Source organism: Drosophila obscura, unplaced genomic scaffold, assembly GCF_018151105.1.
Source record: "Drosophila obscura isolate BZ-5 IFL unplaced genomic scaffold, ASM1815110v1 contig_36, whole genome shotgun sequence".
NCBI classification, from domain to species: domain Eukaryota; kingdom Metazoa; phylum Arthropoda; class Insecta; order Diptera; family Drosophilidae; genus Drosophila; species Drosophila obscura.
In genome coordinates, this window is record NW_024542824.1 from 1,327,638 (window position 1) to 1,350,150 (window position 22,513).

At 40.3% G+C, this 22,513-nt stretch overlaps 2 protein-coding genes and 2 long non-coding RNA genes across 5 annotated transcripts; 2 read left to right on the forward strand and 2 right to left on the reverse strand.

Annotated features, from left to right (window-relative positions):
- Positions 1-2,358: 2,358 nt before the first annotated feature.
- On the reverse strand, positions 2,359-2,751 carry LOC111074120. The gene is made up of 2 exons (XR_002607780.2): positions 2,510-2,751; positions 2,359-2,453 (listed from the first exon to the last, which is right to left on the reverse strand). It is a non-coding gene; the product is annotated as an uncharacterized LOC111074120 (long non-coding RNA).
- Positions 2,752-3,666: 915 nt separating this feature from the next.
- LOC111074091 (eukaryotic translation initiation factor 4E-binding protein) lies at positions 3,667-4,845 on the forward strand. The gene is made up of 2 exons (XM_022366733.2): positions 3,667-4,061; positions 4,337-4,845. The coding sequence occupies exons 1-2, from the start codon at positions 3,908-3,910 to the stop codon at positions 4,543-4,545; spliced, it is 363 nt and encodes a 120-aa protein (XP_022222425.2). The 5' UTR covers positions 3,667-3,907; the 3' UTR covers positions 4,546-4,845.
- A 2,585-nt stretch (positions 4,846-7,430) lies between these two features.
- Positions 7,431-8,250, forward strand: LOC111074110. Its single transcript, XR_002607779.2, has 3 exons — positions 7,431-7,696; positions 7,759-7,817; positions 8,016-8,250. It is a non-coding gene; the product is annotated as an uncharacterized LOC111074110 (long non-coding RNA).
- Positions 8,251-9,857: 1,607 nt separating this feature from the next.
- On the reverse strand, positions 9,858-21,257 carry LOC111074096. Of its 2 annotated transcripts, XM_041594732.1 has the most exons (3): positions 21,138-21,257; positions 20,955-21,036; positions 9,858-11,113 (listed from the first exon to the last, which is right to left on the reverse strand). In XM_041594732.1, exon 3 carries the CDS (start codon positions 11,111-11,113, stop codon positions 10,118-10,120), a length of 996 nt encoding a protein of 331 aa, XP_041450666.1. In that variant the 5' UTR covers positions 20,955-21,036; positions 21,138-21,257; the 3' UTR covers positions 9,858-10,117. The 2 variants fall into 2 exon arrangements, with proteins under 2 accessions (XP_041450666.1, XP_022222431.2); XM_022366739.2 differs by lacking the exon at positions 20,955-21,036.
- Positions 21,258-22,513: the final 1,256 nt, after the last annotated feature.

Sequence of the window (22,513 nt, forward strand, 5' to 3'; positions counted from 1 at the left end):
TCACAGGCTATTGACCTTCTTATTTTTTGACACTAATGAAAGATCGTAGATGTATGGTGGGGGGGGGGGGGCTGGAGGACACCCCCCAACGCAATGGAAGATCCCAGCAGTAAGCGGGTGTTGTTTAGCTGATGTAATGTAAGACGCAAATTACGCGATTCGATGCGATCCGTTTCGATTCCGAGAGTACTACAAGGATGAACCACCTCCCTTAATGCCATCTGACAATGACTTAGCGTCAAGCAGTCTCGATTCGATCTTCTGTGGATTTATCCTTATCGCTGCAGTCTGCGGATTTGTGCCCTTATCTCGAAGGCAGACCATGTGCTCGGGGCACATGCTAATTTACAGACTTAATGGGCGATTATTTTTCTGTTTCGGTGTACAATTCCCTCCTACTGTCCTGTGTGTATTTTTCATATTTTGCATAAACAAAGTCAAATGAATGATTTGTATTTTTTTGGCCCGGCCACGGCGCCTTAATGTGTATTTCACAGAATGTGGGTCATCGACGTCAACAAAATTGGGGATGTGATGCTTGTTGTTGTTTGTATTAATACTATATACTCTTTCTTATCGAAGCTTATGGGCTCAATAAAGTATTTGATGGAGGGGCATCTAATGGGAATAATTTAGATAATTTGATAGATGTTATACCGAATACGGTAGCATATACATACATATGTATAGAATAAATTATGAATATCTTCCGGAGCTAATCTGAAATTCTATAGACATTCCAAGAACACAAATATAGCCTTTAGCCATTCGACTTCATTCTCTGGCCTAAGCAAATCATCTAATACCTTTATTTGCCTTCAAATACTTTCGCAGAGTAACCACAATTCGCCTTAAGGTGAGTGACACTTTCGGAGGCTGATGATATTTTCATTCGGTTTCGTTATTCTTGGTATTCGGATTGAATTAATTTTGGGTCTCGTCTCTCATTCACAAATATCTTCGACTCGTTTAGAAATAGATCCGAGAGCCCACGTAACCGCATGGTGCAATTTCATCAGCAATTTCCACCCCGAGAACAATCCCCATAGCCGTTAACAACAATACAAAATTTCGATGTTGGCCGGTATACCGGTCCGCACCTCTCGCAAGTTCCGACCAACCCAATAGAAAATTTCTCAAAGACGCATTTTCACTTGGCTGCAACGCAATAAGAAAAACTTCCTATCATCTTATGTGTCTCTCTCTCTATATGTGGGTGTTCTAGGAATCCCTCTCTCTCTCTTTTGGATGCACAGGTACTTTCTGAAACCGAAAGCGAAATCAAATCCAAGAACCGGTTGTCATCAGTCCATTAGGGTGGTTGATAAGAGACCTTAATGGGAGAGGAGAGTGGAGTGCCTTCCTCTCTGGTTTTTTTTTTGCTCTTTGGAAAAATATTTAGACTGGTACCCGCACGTAGGGCAGGTCTTATGCTGTGGACTACGTGCGGGATGACACATCATAATTCCATCAGACTCCCCTGAGTTCTGGTTCCATGTGCGTAATGTTGTTTACGGTTAGGTTCTTTGGGGGTCAGTCAGCACTTAGCTTACATATGTAGATATGTAATATGTACATACATATGTATGTATATATGGGGGCCTCCCTCATTGCCGCCCACTACCTAGGCTCTATTGCCAGAAATTAATGAATGTGGGTCATGATACAATCCCACAAAAAGTGGACTGCACTTGGCACTTGCTTGTGAACTACTTACCGAGAAACCCCCAATGAATTATCCCATATACTTGCCATCAAAGGTTTTTCTAGGATTCTTCCAGAAATATTACTCCTTTTTCGCGCCATTGAAAGTGGCTCTCATGAAACATAACTCTTGGCTTTTTCATTAATAAAGAGCCTCTAAAGAGGCTTCCATACTAACTCTCTCCTTCAATCCTTATGATTTCATTCTCCCAGTTCATCTCCATCAACACCTGCCTCAACTTTCATTAGTGCAAGATATAATTACAAAAACTAAAAAGCCACCACTTGATCGCATGATGGCAGAAAACACAACCTTGATAATGATCACAGTTCTCCTAGTGTTTTTCCATTTCAAGGTCTTTCTCCAATTTAAGCAGATTTCTTTGGGAGATCATAAATTTCCGCACGCTTCAGTGCTGACGTTGAATCCTGTGTGGGCGCCAACCATTGTCCCACATCGTGGGGCAGATCTAATACACGTGGCAACCTTTACATTGCCCCTGCCATGGACGTTAGCCAAAAATTCGAATTACGTCGAAGCATGGCGCCTACGTAAGCAGAACTCACTGCTTTGACACTATTTTACATGCGTCCAACATTTCGAATTTGTCAATATCCCCCACGCCCCCGCGCATATGGGTCGAATGCTGCTCGTGCCTCTAAGTAATTAAGTTTATTGATATGCTCTAAACGTCAGCAACCGCCGGCAACGTGTCATTATGGTAATTAGTTATAGATTGTCAGTGCGACTGCAAAAAAAGACGAAATAGAATATTACTTCCTGAAATTCTGAGGAATTACTCACCTATCAACAAACCATCTTTGTGGGGCGTGCATCACCTAGTCGTTTGGATGATGAAATCTGAGTCATAGTCTGTCCATGCAACAGTTCTGCTTATAGATAATAGAGTTTTTGGGAACCCATATGCATGAGATGTTGAATCGAATCGATTCGATTCGAATCTGCTGTTTGTTCATTTAAGCATTTCTTACTAACTTGTTTACCAGTAATATTGCCGTGCATTAAACAATAACAAATGGCTATAGATAAACAAAAGCCCAAGGCAAAAGGCAGAGAGGAGGAAACCCCGCAGCAGGCCCACCTCTTTATCGGTCTGTATATATTGCTCCCTCTCTCTCTCTCTATCGGGTCTTTATAGCACCATTTCTCTTTCTTTTGCCAGTACCGTCTGAGGTGTGCAGCAGACAATAGCAAAAACAACACCAAGAACGGAATACAAATATTTTGCGGATCCGAAGGCTTAGATACCCTTGCAGATCGCACTTTTCTATGCTATAAAATCTATAATTTATCTTCACATGTATCAAAAATCATCTGAATCGGATAACTATTGCATCCATTTTAGGGATAATATAAATGTACCTCAAGATCTTTTTCGCTATGCTACATTTTCAATTCTCTGTTTGCCACAGTCGTTCACCTTTAATCAAAGTGCAGGTGATTTGTTTGGATTATAATCATAATCATAAATAAATAAACAATAAGATTTTTACAACAAAGAATTGCTTATTGAAAAAGGGTTGTTCCTACTTGTTTTCCGGCATATGGTTCCTATAAATGTTTTAGTTATAGAGTGATCCCTAGCGAATCCCACTTATATACAGCTAGGCAGAAAAAGATGACTCTATACAATTTTTTGGCTATTCCTACTTTAGGTACATATCTGGAAATGCTTGCTCATCTGGATGGCGAATATCTACTCAAAATCGTAGCACCCCTGTATGCCCAGGGTATCGAAACCGTTCATTAGGATAAGCAGCAATAACAGCAACAAGAACCAATATACAGAACCAACTCGAAATACATATTGTCATAATACGCAGCAATGCGGCGGCAGACAAAAACAAAACAGCAAAAACATCACGCGAGTGAGAGAGGAGAGAGCTAGCAGGGTTGGTAGAAGAGAGCCGTGGTATATATAGCAGCGGATACCAGCGGTGGGACTATCAGTCGGCTCCAACCAACCAAGCAAACGGACGAGTAGCAGCAGCAGAGCGGGAGAAACATCTGATAAGCGCCCCTCAAACAAAACAAAAGCGCCATAGAACGCAATTTGTGTAAACAATAATCAAAAGTCGTAGAAGAGACGACGATAAAAGCAATAATTAAAAGTGGTTACAAGCCAAGCGGAAAGTTTTTCAAATACCAAAAAACAACACAATATTTAAAAATCAATCAAAGATGTCTGCATCGCCCACCGCCCGTCAAGCCGTTTCCCACGCCCTGCCCATGATGGCTATTAAGACCAAGAAGATCGTCATAACGGATCCCATCGAGATGCCGGAGTGTTACTCCTCGACGCCCGGCGGTACCCTGTACTCCACCACGCCTGGAGGTGAGTCTCATCTTTAGTTATTTCGGTGATTCGGCTGATGAAACTTTGGGTTGAAGTGAATCAGTCAGGCAGATAAGACGCAAAAGAGTCGTCGCGCACATGTGCTGCGGGAATTGTGACTGACTCACTATCATTGCCCGCCAGAAATGTTTGCTCAGCCGTAGCCGTTGTTATCGTCCGGAACTTTGAAACCCACATGCATACTATACGACAAGTATGCTGATGCAATGACACCTTGATTAATCAATGGATTTCCACCATCTATCTATTTCCAGGCACTAAACTGATCTATGAGAGGGCTTTCATGAAGAATCTGCGAGCCTCCCCTCTGAGCCAGACACCTCCCAGCAATATACCTAGCTGCCTTATGCGTGGAACACCGCGGACTCCCTTTAGAAAGTGTGTGCCAGTGCCAACGGAGCTTGTGAAGAAGACCCAATCACTGAAGATAGAGGATCAGGAGCAGTTCCAGCTCGAGCTGTAACCGATGATCGGTCCCTAGCCTCTAGCCAACCAAGCAGCAACTGCCAAAATCATCTAGTTTTTATGTTTGCCCAGACACTGATCTTATAATCTTAGAGAGCCTCATTTGTTAACAATAATTGAACCAGAATTCAATATCCATCCAATATCCATTCTTAGTCCTTAAGCTAGCAGCACTTTGCGATTGTTCAGTTCAATTCAGTTTCGTTTTGTTCATTCAGTCATATTGACTTTTCATCTTGTAAATCTCTAGCTCATAAGTGAAATGCAATGCAATAAAAAAATGTGTTTTAAAATTAAATTGAAAATCATATAAGCCAAATAATTACTTTCATTATCAGCGAATGAACCTTGAGAGGGGTTACGCGTGTGTGTGTTTGCCACTTTCCACTTCACCTTGGAGGGCTATTCCAGATATGTACATACATATGTACTTGTCGATTGATTCACCTTGAGTCTGCGTTCAAATTTTGGCAGTTTATTGAACTGAATTTTAGAGAAAGAGTGAAAGATAGAGCAACAGGCTAGAGAGAAAAACACTCGCACGGAAAAACCGGCCGGCATTTTGGCCTCCAACTGGGCAACGCGTGGCCCATTTCTAGACTATTCAAACAACAGAGATCAACTTGAATGTGAATATAATATATACGAATATGTCCATACTCGTATGTATATGTGCATGTGTAGGTGGGGCAAAGGCAAAGAAAACCGGCAAACAGTCGCACAAAAAATAGATCTTGTAGAACTGCGCATTTAGCAGACACACGTTGGAGCCCTGCCTGGCCGGTCGCACATGTTTCGCCCCCCCCCCACACCACATACAGAACCCGATCCGGAGATCTCGCTAAGCTCCCCAAACTAGCCGGCACGTTCCAATCGCATTATAAAATTGCGCATGAATAATTATGGACACAACAACAAAAATTGTTTGATTTTTAAATTTAGCAAACAAATGCAAATCTTTTGAAATAACATAATTGAACGCTCCCCATATTCCACTAACTTTAAGACTCCTCTAGTCGGTGAGAAAGGCGATATACTAAATTAAATGATAAATTAAATTATGGAAATTTTAATTTATAATGTTTGAAAATTAATTTCGCGCTTTTTTAATTGGTATTTGCCTACGAATTTCCATTAATACTCAAAATGCAAAAATAAACTGTTATTTAGTCTAAATTTATATATTGTGATTACATTTTGATTAAATCAAACAAATATAAATAATTATTACCTAGCATTTAAATTCCGATTAAAATGCTTAATAAAGTGGCAAAAACTTTTAAGACGACCGGAAAAAAAATGTAACTTTATTTGGAAAGGATCTCAACGTGAATTTGAATTTGGTGCGTCATTTTCATTTGGTCCCCTTTTTTTCTGCAACAAAAAATAAGCTTTAAGCATTTGCTAGTTGGTCGATGCACGCAACATACCTTTAAATCGTTCAACTCCTGCTGTTCGCGTGCAGTGCGAAAGCCCAACCAACTCTCATTGTGCGCTGCACCGGGAGCCCGTAATTTCAGCAAATCGCTTAAAGCCAATTCGTTGTACTGGCAACTCTCGTAGGCGCCACGGCAATCAGGCGTAAATACGCTGGTCGGTGGCGTGCTAAGCTCCATGGTTTTGCAGGAGCCGACGCGACGACGACTGCCCTTTATAATCTGTTGACATCGCTCCATGCGCTGCTTAATGATTGCCTCCGAGCTCCGGTCGCTTTCCAGCTTATCCATGTGCTCTTTGATTACAGCATTATGCGTTGCATCATTAATGTGCCTGCAATTCGCGGTAAAGGTAAAAGGTTAATTCACTGCCGTGCCGCTTGTGTGCGTCAATTGACATGAATTTACCGCGTTGCTTGGCCCAGCAATATCCTTTGCGTACGCCAGGCATTTTGTTTACTGCTTGCAGTGGTTTGCTCTGCCTGCCAAATTGCTTCGTTGGCTGCATATAGCTCCACCCATTGCTCGGGTGCTTTGTCCATTTTGATTTATTGCTTAAACAAGCAACAATTGTTAATTTTGGGGTGGTTAGTATATCTTGTCCTGTGCAGTGTAGTGCGTAGTCCTGGAAGTCCTGGAAAGTCCTGTCAGTGGCTAGTCCTAGTAGCAGGTAGCCGTGTAGCGGGGTCTCGTAGCGTCGCGTAGCGTCGGTTTTGCAGTTTTTGCAGCCCTAGCTATGCTATCGATGCGAACACAATACTATCGATTGTTGTACGTCTAGGTCCAGTTTATGTCCTTACCAATCCTTAGCAGGAGCTATAGTTATAGAAAGACTTCTATAGTTATAGCCATCGTGTTTTTCAGATCTCATGAGATACATCTCAATTCCAATTTATATAAATATAATTTATAAATTTATATCGATACTATCGTTTCGGCAACGATCCAGCCCTAGTGAAAGATCCGTTATGATATGTGTGTTGTGAGTGTGTGTGTGGACGCGGCGCGCCAAAGCGCTTAAGCTAGCTTAAATGCTGAAACTAACTACGTACAGCAACTACGTAAAGTAACGTTAACTTAGTAACTATCTAGTAACAGTAGTAACCTAACCTGTAGTTAAGTGGAGCAACAGCCCGACATATGAGCATAGTTACGTGTGTGTGTGCGTCTGCGGACGCCCGCAAAATCGGCTTAAACTCTTTTACTTAAACTCGCTTAAACGCATAAACTAACTAGGCACCGTGCAGTAACTACGTAACGTTAACTGACGATGAGAAGAGGCCGCCTATCAACCAAGGCCTGAATCGTGAGGCACAAGTCACCCTCGAGCAGGTATGGCCCGTGGACAAGACCCAGCCTGTGCCTGTTGTGAAGGAAGCGCAGCGTCTGATCGAAATGAATTGGGAGGGACATCTGCGTTGCGCCTGCTATGCAAACGATACGGGCGAGTCGAGTATCGTCGAGTATCGCCCAGAGACCGGCAGTTGGGTGTTTTGTGTGAAGCACTTCTCCAAGTACGGCCTGGACGAGGACGATAACAAGATGACGCTCCATTCGTTGCGGCCCAGCGTGTATCCGAGGATATTAGAGCTGGAAAAAACATCGATGTAACATCGATAGTATCGATGTTACTCAAAAATGTTCAGCATCGATGTTTTTTCTGCAAACATCGATTATCGTCACTTACAACCGAAAGACAGAACTCGTTATAAGGTAAGGGAATATTTTATGCGAATTTGCTTACAAAAATTAATCTATTCTACTTACTTTAATAGATAACATTTTTGTGGTGTTGGCGTGGATCGTAGTAGCGCCATGGACAAGTTTGTAAAAAGTAAGTATAATGAAATACAGTTAGTTTTGTACAATGTGCACACATATGTAATATGTATGCGAATAAATTTGTATACATGCATATACATATATGTATTCTCACTTTTTCGCATACTTTTTTACATACATAAATATGTATGTATTTAAATGTGTAAAAAATTATCAAATTAACTATTTTAAACTAATTTCTTTAAAACAGTAACGGCAACTCAATTGGACGACGTTGGAAATAACGAAGAAGACATCATATCTAGTCCCAAGCGACCCAAAAAGGACCTCGCTAAAACCTAAAATCAACAAAAACAGCTTCCTATCAGATCTCAATTAAAAATTTAAGCCGCAAACAAATTTTTGTATTTTTTATGTCGATAATCGATTATAATCGATGTCTTCGTCCTAAAACATCGAAAACATCGATGGTGGCAAACATCGATGTTTTTCCAGCTCTAGAGGATATGCGGTAGAGGTGTCAAACCATCGAAGGCACTATCGATAGTATCGATGTTTTTCTGCTAGCCGCTACTATCGATGGTTTTGCGACTATCATGATAGTATCGAGCTACAGTTGTTGCGCTTTTGATATGTTTGGATTGGCTGCTCTAAAATACGAAGAAAAATTTGTAAACAAACTGACTGGTGACATCTAATTTTTACAATGGACAAGTTCCTAAAAGGTTTCAATGGTTGTTTAATAATTATTTCAGCCCGATACTATCACGATAGTATTGATTGTTTTTTCAATACATTCGACGTTGATATTCCTCGATTTTTATATTCCGTTTAATATTACCAGCTAGCTGGGACTCTCAGCCCTAAACAAATAATTTTATCCAACTCCTCAATGAATTTTGTTTAGGATTGGCTAGTTTTCAGAACTATTTTTTATTGGATTGTTTACATATTAAGGTTCAAACAAAAGCGGCCAAAGCATAAAACGTAAATGTTGACTAAATGTGACGTCAGTGTTGCTGGTCAACCAAGTATATTCTATGCGTATGTACTTTATTACCTTATTTCTTTTATTTGGTGTTAAATGTTTTGTTCCAAGCTCCATTGAAACATTATTTATGATTTTATCCTAGATTGACATGTTTTTTACATATTAATGCACATGTTTGTGTGTTATAAATACATTTATCCCGGTTCTGATACCTATTATTGGTAGTCGTGAGCTGCAAAACTTTGTTAAAATCCGTAGAACAGAGACTGAGTAGTTTTTGCATTAATTGGAGCCTGAAAATTCAAACAATATCTCAAGTCCATAATATCCATTTTCCCAAGGTATGCAGATTGTGGCTCATTCCGTGCCAAAGTTGCACAACAATGCTGCTACGTCATTTCCCCATGTTGCTGAAATTTTTCCCATACAAATCAAATGTATCTTACGGGAACGCGTATGGAATGACGCAACAATGAATCTTTATTCCATACGCGTTCCCGTAAGATACATTTGATTTTGTATGGGAAAAATTTCAGCAGCATGCTGCCACACCACGAAAATGAGGGGAAAGTCTCCACAAAAACACTCTATTCTCCACTGAAAAGAGAGCACTCTCCACGAAATGAGAGCGAGTTTTGCAAACTCTCCACGAATTGAGAGCGAAAAATGTCAGTATTTTTGGTGCGCTAAATTGAGTTTGGCGGTCAATTTGAAATTTGAATTTCTTCTTCGCCAATTCGTCCTTTGACAGAAAACTGCTTTTTGGTATTTTCGGTATTTTTATGCGGCCTAGCCCCGGTTTGGTATTTATATACATATGTAAAATAATTTTAATACATAGATATATTTTTATGGGGTCTGCGAATTTAGTGGCGCCCTCACAGTCAAAAGCGGGCAACTTTTGAACTTAAGATATTTACACTCACTAAAAAGGTGGCTGCTATGAAATTTTTCAAAAAAGTCTTGGCGGCGACTATCACTAAGAAAAAGTAACTGCAAAAAATTCAAATTTAAATTTGAAACAAATTAAACTTAAAGACCTTTAACGAACTTCTACAGATTTGATCAATTTTTTGTTTCAATTATGTACATCTTGTAACTGTTTGTTAACCACAGATGTGTATTTATTTGATCAAGTTTCGATGTTTTGCATAGGAAAAATGTACAAGAATCTCAAATAACTTCGGCAAACTTACAATCTAAACAAAGGAGGAGAACTTTTAAATCATATTTACAATAAAATATACATATGTACATATATGTATAATTATACATGTGCGCGCGTGTGTGTGTGTGTGTGTGTGTTATGTTGTACAGCGAAAGGGGAATAAGGAAGCGAATCCTTGGACACGCAGCAGCCTCTACTTGAACCTCAGAAAGTTCTCCGCTCCCCCCAACGGACCATGGCCAAAATGCAGGGCATCGGGCGTGGAATCTGATCGAGTGCGGGCATCCAAAACAGAGGCCACACGCTGCTGGCCGCTGATGTAACCCAAGGAGCCAGATCCCAGGTAGACATTGCCATTGGCCAAGCGCACGAAGCCAAGACCTCCGGATCCCAATGCGATGGCATCTCCCTGGCCCTGACCCTGGCCCTGTGAACGTGGCTGGATAGAGAGGGACTGCTGCTCTAGGAGTAGGGAATTGGCCCGCGAATCCAGCTGAATGCCATTGTTGGAACCAGCGGATGCCCCCAAATGTGCTCCATAGCGATCAAAGAAGGTGGAGCTCGATAGGAACGGAGACGGCGACTCGTCGATGTCATTGTCGATGATCTCGATGACGGCGTACTGCTTGAGCTGCCTGCCATTGGCCACGTAAGATTCTCCGGGCGAAATCAATGCATGCTTGCCGAAGGGTATACGCAGTGGTCCTCCTGCAGACACTGGTCCAGGTCCACTGGGCACCACGATGGGAGTGGAAGCAGTGGGTACCAGAGGCTGCGAGAAACCGAATCCGGGCGGACCGTACACGGGCCTCAGAGTGGGTTCCTGGCCATGGAAGCTGATGGAAGAGATTGGCGATGCCACATGCGGAGGCAGGTAGGTGGAAACAATGGGTCCCGATGGCTTCGGTGACAGATAGTGGCTCACAATGTTGGCAGCAGGCGCAGTGGGTCGAATCCTGGGTATCGGCACTCGAGCGGTGGGCAGTGGCGGCAGCGCCGGAATCGGTGGCAGCGGATGGATTGTGGGCAGGGCACTAAACTGATGGCTCGAGTAGATGGCGGCGGGTGCCGACGGAGCTGATGGCCGCGGTCTGTCGTAGTGATAGCCGACATCTGCCCGAATCGACTGCAGCTGCAGCAGGATAGAGAGCAGCAGCAGGCCCAGGATAAATAGTCTATGGTGTGGCATCTGGAATGGAGGGAAAAAACGGAGGGGAATTTGTGTGGTAATTGCTCATGTGACATCATATAACAGCTCAATCAATACGATAAATGTTTAATGAGAAGCAAAAGTCGTAAACATAATTGATCAAAAATCACTGAACGTTGGCGGTTGTCCACTCTTTTTTTTTCTTGTGGGGAATATACTCTACATATTTGATGGGATATTTATATTTTTATAATTTAGTTGGATTTTGTGGGAGTTAGTTTGATGAGAATGGAAAAGAAAGCCATGCTTTGGCAGCTCTACAAGTGAGCGCTCCCTGAGAATATCCACCCCAAATCATTCTATCTCTTTTAAAAGAGTATCCATAAATCAGGATATCCTCAAACTCTCGTTCACCGCGGTTTCTTATTTAATTGATTTAATTTGCGGTGCAACAACTGGTTAGCGGTTGTTGGCTGCTATTAACTGGTGGATCGCTGGAGCTGCAGCTACTGTAATTGGCGTGATATTTCATGCATCGATCATTGCCCAAGGCGGTGGTCATAATGTAAGGTAGAGTCACAACCTAATTATTCGATCAAAAAGCAAACATCTCTAGCAACAGGAGGTCTATCTATACTCCCTCTACAATCGTTAAGCCAATTAAATTGTATCGTTTCGTTTAATTGGATATTTATATTCATTCGTCCCATTAACTCCTCGGTACGACCCTCCTCCATCAGGCATTATCAATCTTCTTGGGCCGCACTCGCACTATTAAACAAAAGCGGACCTAAGCGGGCGGCCTAATGATACTTATCAACTGTGGAGTCGCCATCAGCACAGTGCCACAACAGCAGTAAAAGCTACCGCAAAGCGTGAAAATTGCTCTAGCTTCTGTGGTGGAATTTTTCTATACACTGCATAGTCCAGAAAATGGAATAATTTCCTACATAGCGATATAGTAGTACGATCCAGCAGACCCTGACAGATGGACAGTATAGAAAACTTTAAAATTATTATAATCAATAATATATGCTACAATTTACAGAGCTCTACTGGATTTCTTATAGTGTCATAATCAAAATACTCTCATGAAGGGTATCCAATAAACTTCGCAACAGGCAGTACGTTCAATCAAGGGGCCACGTCTAAACAGAGTATGGGATGTATTTGGTGGCCAAGTGGCGTGTGGTCATTGTTGGGTTGGGGCTGTAGAGCTGTTGCCCCAGTGGTTGTTGTTGCCGCTGCGCGTGGGCGTTGCATTGGTGGCAGTTGTGGTTTCCAGCTCATGCTCAGACTTTTTGTGGATTTTTTGTATGTTGGTTCCACTTGCCTTTGTTGTTCACATAAAAGGCGTTTAATTAAGTCATTAACAACGGCTGATAATAATAATACATGTATTAAACTGCAGGGTGATGTGATAGAATGTGATCAGATTTGGGCTAAGGATTTTTCGGGGAATGGCTTAAGTATTAATAGAGGGAGAAAGATCTTATGTGTATCCGTATAGAGTAGAATAAAGAGTGAATCCTCTGCCCCCACTTAAAAGTTCTTCAGATTTATGTTTCCTTTTTAATTTTCTCTTACTCTGCTCTTTTCAATCCATTTCATTTTCCCTCCTAGTTTGTTGCCCAAGTCTTTTGAGTGTCTTTAGTGTCCCCCCAACACATAAATCTGTTGGTCGCATATTCCTCCCCTCGTGTCCCTCGGTCCACAAACACAAATAGATTTGTAATAAATTATGCGCTATATGCTCCATAATAAATCAATAAACTCTAGCCTATACGCAATTTTTTTGTGGGTCTACGATTTTTTGTGTAATTTTTTTGCATACAGGAAAAACGCATTTTAGCAGTGTTTGCAGCGTGTGCCAAGCAGGGGGTTTTTTCGTTGGGTAAATGGAAAAACACATGCCCCAAATAAAAGGTAGAGAGGCAGAGAGCCAGAGGTCTTTCAGGTGACAGTTGGCACAGACAGAACAGGTAAGGGGCTAAACTTGCATTTGGACTTTTCTTTATGTTGATCCCCTTTTGTAGTATGACTATGCCACTGGGTGAAAAGGCCAGCGGCAGGCAACCGTCAACTGTTTCTGTTGCGTGCTTTTGGCCACTTCGGACTCAATGAATGAATTGCATTGATTGAACGACTCACGCACCTCGCTTTGGGCCTTGTCGGGGTCCGAGTCATAGGCTTGGTCCACATCCACTTCTAGCTACGCGCTCTATAAATTTTCCTTTGGAAAGGTGCGAGTAGATGCGAGAGAGGGTGTGGGAGATGAAGGCGGTGCAGGGAAAAGTGTGTCAATGCATTTTGGCCAGGCTCAAAGTCTGACTCGACTTGGGTGATGATTGCATCAGAGACCGCGCAGAAATCGAATTAAATGGAAAGATTGTTTCTGTTTTAGTCGAACGGAAATTAGATTTCGGGTTTTTCTTTTGCTTAATTAAAATCCTTTGTGGAAAATTATTTTCCCACTGACCACTCACTTTTTTGGACTGAAAGCCAAATGCTAGGGAGTTACAGGCCATAAAACGCAATCACTTGGCTGAATATTAAGTTACTTCATTCCATTCGAATCGCAGTGCCAGTAGCCAGTGCCAGGATGTCACGTCATAGGGAGTTGGAGTCGGCGGTTGTCGGGGAGCCAGAGGTTGTGCAATCTGTTTTCAATCTTCAAAGTGCGTTCGCTTTTGGGCCCAGACTCTAAAATTTGTGTGTTTTTTTATTTTTTTTTTGGATTACTGAGAGCCGCTGTCGTGGGTTAGCCAAGGGGCGTTTTGCTTTTTTTGCATTTAAACCAGTTTAATAAACTGGTATCATATGCCATCGCTACTTAAAATCTCCATCGAATCGATGATCGGCGAACAGGGCCAGGAATGCGGAGCTAACAGAGTTGCTAAGCTGCTGAATGCTGAATGCATTACCCACACATTCATCACTCAGCTGCACATCCTCCTCATGCCACGCGATAGATACTCCAACTCGTATTCGTATTCGTACTCGTACTCAGAAAATGAGGCAATGGCAGTTGCCTCTTTCCCTGTTTCCCCGGAAATTTCGTGACAAATGTTGCATATGCGCCGCGTTGACCGACTAAGAAACGCAATGTGAAAGGAATGGTGTCTGGACTCGATTGAAGGTGGAATACTCTTACAAGTTAGCGATGTTAACGATTCCTGATTGATAACTGATTGATGACTTTCGGAGGTGAACACATACATATATCAGGCTTTAAGACATTATGTAACTATGGAAAAAATTATTTTAAGTTTGTATTTAAAAATATTATTCGCCTTTAAGGTATTCCAGCATAAAACTTGAGGGAAGGTGCAACACAAAATATTAAAATAGTACAAAAAAGTGTACATCAAACGTACATTAAAAAATATACGAATTCATTTCGCTTAAAATGAATAAATTAACATTTAAAAAATGATTAATTAGCGAGTTCTCAATCAACCCTAAGGAACAAACTCTATAAATTGAATCAGAGTCATTTAGCATGTACCCACATCAAATTTATACCAGGAGTGCAATGCTCTCAAAATATCACAGTTTTTTCAGATAATTTTAAAGATTATTTGAAGTATGAATAACAATGGTAAAAGGTAACTAAAGGTCGATACTTTAGTCATAAAAAAATATTACGAAAATAATGTGTTAGTCGACATAAAATTTCCATTACTAATACATCGAATGTATATTGTATTAATCTTATAAAAAACCATTGATTTCAAACATAAAATAGTACTTTATAGACCAATAAAAATAATCGTTTCCTTTTTCTATCTTACTAAAGTCATGTTACTCTCTATACTCGCATGTTTCTAGAGAATTCGATGGAAAAAGTTATCAAATCGAACGACAAGTTTTTAATTACCAGGCAAAAGACAGCGCAGAGCCCCACGCGGACAACGCAGCCCCAGCAGCACTTTCAAATGCGTAAACTAGTTGGCAGCCATAGAGTCAGAGTCAGACCATTGCAGATTTCAATTAAAAATCTTGGAAACTGCAGACATCAGACTCGAATCGAAGTCGCAGTCGTACTCGTAGTCGCACTCTTAGAGCCAAGTCCGAGTTGCAGTCCGAGACAGAGTCAGATTAGGGTGTGTCGCTGGGTATCTCCCTGTGTTGAGGCGGCGGTTAGTGTCTTGGACATTCAAGCCTTAGGGGAGCTGCGGGATCTGCAGTTAACAAAATTTGCGTAAGTTGCCGCCTCGATCTGCGGCCTTTCCAAATGGCTTCCAATCTGGCCACGCAATCTGGAGTGGGGTCTTTCTCGAGATCGAGTCCAGGCCTCCCTGTTGCCTTGTAATACTCGTACACACGGAGCCAAATTGATTGACTCGAGGCGTTTCGCGACGCATTTTCCTTTGCTCTTTTCAGCTTTTTTCACGCCAAATGTGGAACGCACTTAAAATGCCGCTAATTGATGTCGTTCGCATGCCGCCTCGCCACGCCACGACAAGGCAGGTTTCTCTATCTACCACGTTGCGACATCCATCCCAGATCTGCTTTAGCTGCTTTTCTAACATCAGATATGTGTTTGTGGTGTGTGTGTGTGTGTGGGTGGGGGTCTTGGTCTCTATCTTGTTCTGTCGACTGATAATTTGCTTAATCACCTACTGTGTTCGGCTTAAATTTTATTTGGCAATTAAGGCGGGTATTCGAGTTGGCTTAATTATTAAGACAAAATATTTTTGGCAACTGCAAAGTGTCAATTGCGACAGGTGGCTGTATTAATATATATAGGGCTGAGAGAGCATACCGTATTTAATTGAGTTTTGTTTTATGGGACAGACAATTGTGAGTAAATAAAAGGTAATGGATACTCGAATAGAGTAAAGCAAATAATCTTCACGTAATAAATGACCTTTGAAATACATGATATTGAAGTTTACAGCGGTTTCAATGCCATTGAGCTTGATATGTTATTGAAGTCACAAATAAATAAATGGATATAATTTTTAAAAAGATCAAAGCTTTTTTGAGCATCGAGCGCTGTTCTTTAAAAAATTTAAAAGTAAATAAATAAAGCCCACAAAAAAGGCTTTCGAGTAGGGTAATCTTTTAAATAAGTTAGTTAGCAAATATGTTTAAATATTCAATTTAATTTGCGAACCGATTGTAATCAAAATACAAAATAGAATAAATTAACGATTATTCGGTTCGCATTTGAAGCCTTTTTAATTTAATTTGAGAATTCGAAAAATTTCTTCAATGTTTTAGATACATTTTTGGCACTCTATTTTTATTATCCGATTTCATTTATAAATAATGAATAGTCCCAAAAATAAAAATAAAACTCCTCAAAATTATCAATTTAGATGCTATTTATGTTTCACATTAATTTTTTCATGCCCTCATAGCTGACTAAAATATTCGTTATATTCTTTTTAATTTGTCTAGCTTCTCTCCACTCAATTTTGAACGACAGTTTATTTTGCGTAAAGGAAACCCGTCTTAACGAAAAGTGAGACTCCAGGTCAAGGCAAACTCCATTACGCATTCGAACAATTTTCCAACATTATTTTGTTGAATAGAAAAGTTCGAATTAAAAGCAACGACCACGCCCACATGTGCGTTAACTTAAACTAAATTGAAAGCAAAACGCAATTTGTAGTTGAAAGAGCTGAAAGAGGGGAGGGAGACTTGGTGGACACATGGAAGAGAACCACTGTGGGCCAATATACTCGTAATTTGCATTAAATGACTGGAGCCGACTTGACCTGGATACCGAAAGAAGTCCGATGAAAAATACGAAAACAAGAAAAAACATGTGTATGCCATAAAAATGTTTCCATACTTCAGGCAGGCGCTAAAAAGCCACTAGCCGAATCCGCTATGCAAATGCAACAGCAACAAAAAGAGCAGCAGCATCGATGCACATACAAAAAATCAAACAACAACAATTAAGATTCGCAGTTTCGTAGATATCCGTAAAAAATATATTTAAGCAGTGAGCAAAAACTAAAACTATCTGTGAGTTAGGTGAGGATTTTGCGCTGAAAGGCAGATTCAACAAAATTCAACTTGTTTTAATATCAAGTTCGTTGCCAAATCATTCGTATTCTGTGTGCTGGAAGCAGAGCATTAGCATCGCTTGGCATTTGATAAAAGCAATTAAAACCGAATTAAACAGAGGCACAAAAAGCAGAGAGAAAATAACTTTGAGTGTTTTAATCGATGTTGCGACTAGGGGATACCTAGTACCTGGATATAATAGCAAGCAATCCAATCGGAAGTGAAACGAACAAAATTATCCAAAAAACTTGTTACAATGAAAGCATTACAATGATATTGCTGTTAATTCAGAGCAAGAATGTACATATTTTATAGAACCATATATGCTTTCTTCCATCTGTTACATACAGCCTCCCAAACAGAACATACCCGCCCATTTTATGTTTAATGGGTACAAAAAAACAAAATTGATCACAAATGTCACCGCTAACCGTCGGTCGTTTGATGATTTATTTTTGGCAGTTTTCGGCTAATTGTCAAGTTTCTACAAAAAGTGTCAACTTGCAAGAACTAAAATAAGCACACACCCACGTAGGAGAGAGGGGGCCATGTCGACCTCCAAAGGAAGGTGCTGCCCCGACAAGCACATTCTAACGCCCGTTGACATATCACGAACTTTGCCTGAGAAATGCAAATTCAATTTCGGTTAGCGATAAATTTACATAGCAGCAGTACTCGCAGCACTCGAATTGAGTAATTGAACTGAGGAAAGAGATTCGAATGAAATCGAAAGGGGCATGTGCGTGACGTGCCCCAGTGCCCCACAGCCTGACCGACTTGAACTCGCCCCACAGTACATAATTTTTTCTTGAAATTTGAACTTTTTGGCAGTGACCAACAATGGAATCTTGGCTCCAGGGCGAAAGTGGATGAATAACAAAAGGTTGCATCGCATTGAGGTCTGCTTAGAAATCGTTGGAATTTAACACAATTTATGGTAGTTTTTGGGATTTTATGGAAAGACCACTTTCGGTTAGAACGCATTGTTGGAAAAAATTTTACGAAATTACTTAGCCAAACATTTCTGTGGGAGTAAAAAGCTATTAATTAGAAATGAACATAAACATTATCAATACATTATAATAAAAATACGTTCTAAAGAGCTTCTTTATAGCTATTTAACGCATCCTTCAATCCACGAAATTGAGATACACTAACTTCAGAGTTAGCCCCCCTAAAACCTCATTATAATTACAAGATATTGATGAGTTTTTAAGAAAATGTTTCCATTCAGATCATCAGTGAAGTTATAATAAAAATTTTCATAAAATGCAGAATCACTTTGGGAAAACATTCAATCAAATTCTCAATTAGCCAGAGGTCAATGGATGAACAGCCTTTCAGCAGCCTAAAGATTTCCACAGTCTCCGAGCTCCAGTCACCCGCTGGGGCTCGACTGATTTTGGGATAAAACTATTGGAGGGGAAGGCAGAAGGCAGGTTGCCTTTCGTCTTCAGTTTTTCCTTTCGGTGGTCTTCAATGCAATTTGATTTTTTCGATTGTTGGCTAATTTTAAATGCTAGCCAGTTGTAAATACTTTCAATTAATTCGTTGTGGTGCCCTTGTTATTGTTTATTTGGGCTTTAAATTCCGATTTCGATATTGAATTCACTTACAGGGGGATTTCACAACTCTGTGTCTGCCGCTGCCGTTGTAATTGAACTTTTGAACAGAAATGTTTGTTTTGGTTAATTTGTAAATTGAACATTTAGCCAGTGAAGATTCGGCTCAAGCCATTTGCTTACACAACCCAGACCAGAGGTGGGTCTTGTCTTGGGTCTGGTACCGCCCTACCGAATCTTTTCTCTTAATGAACTTTAAAGTTAGATCTTGCGGCCACTCAATAGCTACATCCATAGCTACAACTACAGCAACACTCGGGAGTAATTAATGGAACCTCTGGGCACGGGAAACTCAATTAGTACATGTCTGTCCCAGGGCCTGTCCCGTGTCTCCGTTTCTGGGGTGTCTTGTAATGTTGGTGTCTGGAAAAATGTCAACGGATTTGTACGCATTTCAGGGTGCAGCCTCAGACTTTGGCTTGTGCCTCACCCTGGTTCTGATCTCTGCCTCCGAACCTCGGGGCTCCACTCAACCACTCAAACTTTTCATTTCATTTCATTAGAGCCATATACCATTCGTTCACCTGTTTCGCTTGGCCCGAGGGCATAACTATGACATAACTTACAAGGGTTTTATAAAGAATTCGCATAAAATCGCATTTGACGAATGTCAATTTAATTTGCTTCATTAATTAGCCAAAGTCTAATGGCTTTGTATCGCAAATAGTGTTAAATAAAATGACCCAAAGATTTGCAAACGGAAGAAACTATAAAAATACGTTGAATTTAGATTAGACGAAGTGAGAATACTCTTTAAAATGAAGGTGATTAATTTAAACACAATTTTTGGTCGGCATAATTAATTGATAAGGGATGAAAGGTTTTGCAAACTGGTTTCAAAATATATACTCTATTTCAATATATTACTTCATATCATTTGTAAACACAAATCATTTCAAACAGTCTTCAAATTTAGAGGATACCTTAGGGGGGAAATGAAGACGAATCTTCATATTAGGATCAGCAAAACCATTACCAGTTAGACCATCTAAAATCACCTTAAATAAGCCTTGATCAGTGATAAATTTTCAGCTGATAATATCACGTACTCGACCTTGTCCACTTCGAGCATTTCCATTTCCTTTGCTTGTTTAGAGCTTTTTTTATCAATTAAAAATCGTGGGAATGAAATTTGCATATATGCAAATTTCTGATGATGGAATACAGTTAAAGATTTGGCAAATTTTTTCTTTGTGGGTTGTGCCTTGGTTTTTTTTCCAATGACATTGACTCTGGTGTGTTTGTAACAATTTGCCAAGCTTGTCACTGGCCAGGCGGAAACTTGTGATAGGTGGTAGATGGGATGGTTGATGGCTCAAAAAAGTGAGCGAAAAGATGATGGTATAAATTTATAATTTTATGGTCTAGCCATCGTAAAACGAAAAACTTGGGCAACAAACATGCTTTCAGAGCGAATAAACACTTTGCTGTAACCACATTTGTTCGAACAAAACGGTTGCCCAATTGTATTTAAATTTATTCTCTTCGACCTTTTCTTTTTTTGCTTGTGTCTCTTGTGTGGACCCACCACGTAGTCAGAGCGCCAGCTGTAATGCCAATGTCTTTATTTCGGATTTGAATTCTATTTCGATTTGCAGCCTGACATTTTCCATTTCAATTGCAAGTGAACTTTTATCGATGGATGTCTCCTGGGGGCCCGCTGTTCACTCAATTAAAATTAATATGCAAATTATTCTGTCTGCCACCGTCTGACGTCTGTCAGACTGATTAAAGTGCAGTTTCAATATCCCATTCAATTCAAATCGAATGAGAGCAATCCATAATAATCGTACAACAGACATTTGTAATTGTCAAACGATGTCAACAATGTATCTTTTGATTTCCCCTGTTGTACGGTTCCAGAATTCTCCTTGGATTTGCTTATTATTTCACACAATTTATGATCTGATATTTAGCTTATTTCCGCAAAAAAAAACTCGGCAAACTGGTACAAAATGTTCATAAATATCCAATGATTCAACACTGCTTTAATAAACGATAGACAACCTCTTTCAAAAAATATTCTCGTACCATTTTATGCAATTCTTGACATTTGACTTATAGAAATTTCTATCAGAACAAAAACATAATTATTGTCGTTCTTCGTTTTGCCAATTATATTCAATAATATGTTTTATTTATTGCACCTTTTTTAAAGGTTCCTTTCGTTAGAGAGATTAATTTAATGTATGCCACAAACTGGCTCTGAGAAACACTCGGGTGCCGCTTCTTACCTTCACTTTTATTTTAAACTTAATTTTTTGTGATGTATCCAAATGAAATCTGGTATTCCTAATATTTAGTATACGCCTACAGCTGAAATTACATACATATGTTTATACATATTTATATATATGTTTTGTTATGGACTTTATATCTTTTGAACAGCTAGCGAAACACAACAAAATTTCACGCACCATGTAAAGGATACAATTGTATAAGAATATGGATCCTTTCTCTATTATCACTTCCGCGCGTTGATCGTTGAAGGTATTCTCTTTTTTGGTGGGACGCGTTAGCGACGCTAGCGGTTTGAAGCGGCTTGCTCCACTGAACCACTTTTTGTGCACCGCCAAGTAGAAGTAGCCACCTTCTCCGACGAATACACGAAGCCGCAGCCGAAGCCAAAGTCGATTACAGGCTGCTTGCGATTCGCTTCGGCTTTTGGTTCAATTCTTCACCGAAGCCAGACTTTGATTCGATTCGATGCTGATGATGGGGTGCAAATCGACTAAAAATCGACTTAAAATCGTATGCAAATAGCCCATGGGATTATCATCTTAAAACACTTGCCCATGACCTTTGTTACAGGCAAATTAAATTTTGGCCAGCAATCAATTAAAGTCTGGCAGTCTTTCCCCTGTGGTTGGCCACTCCCCCCGTCCACCTAATCATGGTTATTATTTATGGGCATTTGGATAAATCATGATTAAATTGCACTATAAATCTGTTGGCCACTAAACTAAATCGATACCTGAAAATCTGAAAATTGTGTGTTGCCAGTGGCACTTTTTAATTTGTCCAACATTTCATATTTCAAATCATAATCGAACGCGATCCATACAAATCGTAAATTCAAATTGTGTCTTTGCCTTTCTTGTTTATATCTTTATTTAGACAATGGGTTTGGCGGTATTCGGTGCTCGGGTCTATCATGTCATAAACTATATTAAGTGTCAGCCGTGTGCATGTACACTGTTTCATAATCATCAGGCTCTGTCTTTGCCTTAGTTTCAGTTTCAGTCTCAGTCCCCTCCTCAGCCTCAGCCTTCGACTTGGATCTGCTTGATCTGGAGGCTCCAGAGTGCGGGCATGTCCATGCGGAAACTGTTTTGTGCTGTTGTTTCCACCTCTAAACCGTCAAATACCTTCGACAACGTACCCCCAAAAGTGAGTGTGAATTATTGCACTTTGTCTTGACACGACTTTTTCGACTTCTGCTCCTGTCTCTCCCTCTGTCCCAAGACTCCACTCCTCAAGTCTCTCTGGTCTCAAGTACTCCCATATCTGTTCCACGTCTCGCCAAATGTTATCTAAATGTCTTACATTTCCCTATTACATAAATTATGGCTCTGCTCTTGTGTTTATTTTATTTTGTATGCCTAAGCAAAAAAAAATATTGCGATATGTAGGTTGGGTTGTCTCATTGGCTAAAGATCAAAGTTATTATTGACCGGGCATTGAGGATGGTCGATTGTTTTGGAATAAAGCAAGGTAGGGTAGGGCATGTGGTAGAGGCATGATGAATATGTGATGGATTTTTACACAGAAAAGTAGAAAATGCTGAAGGAAT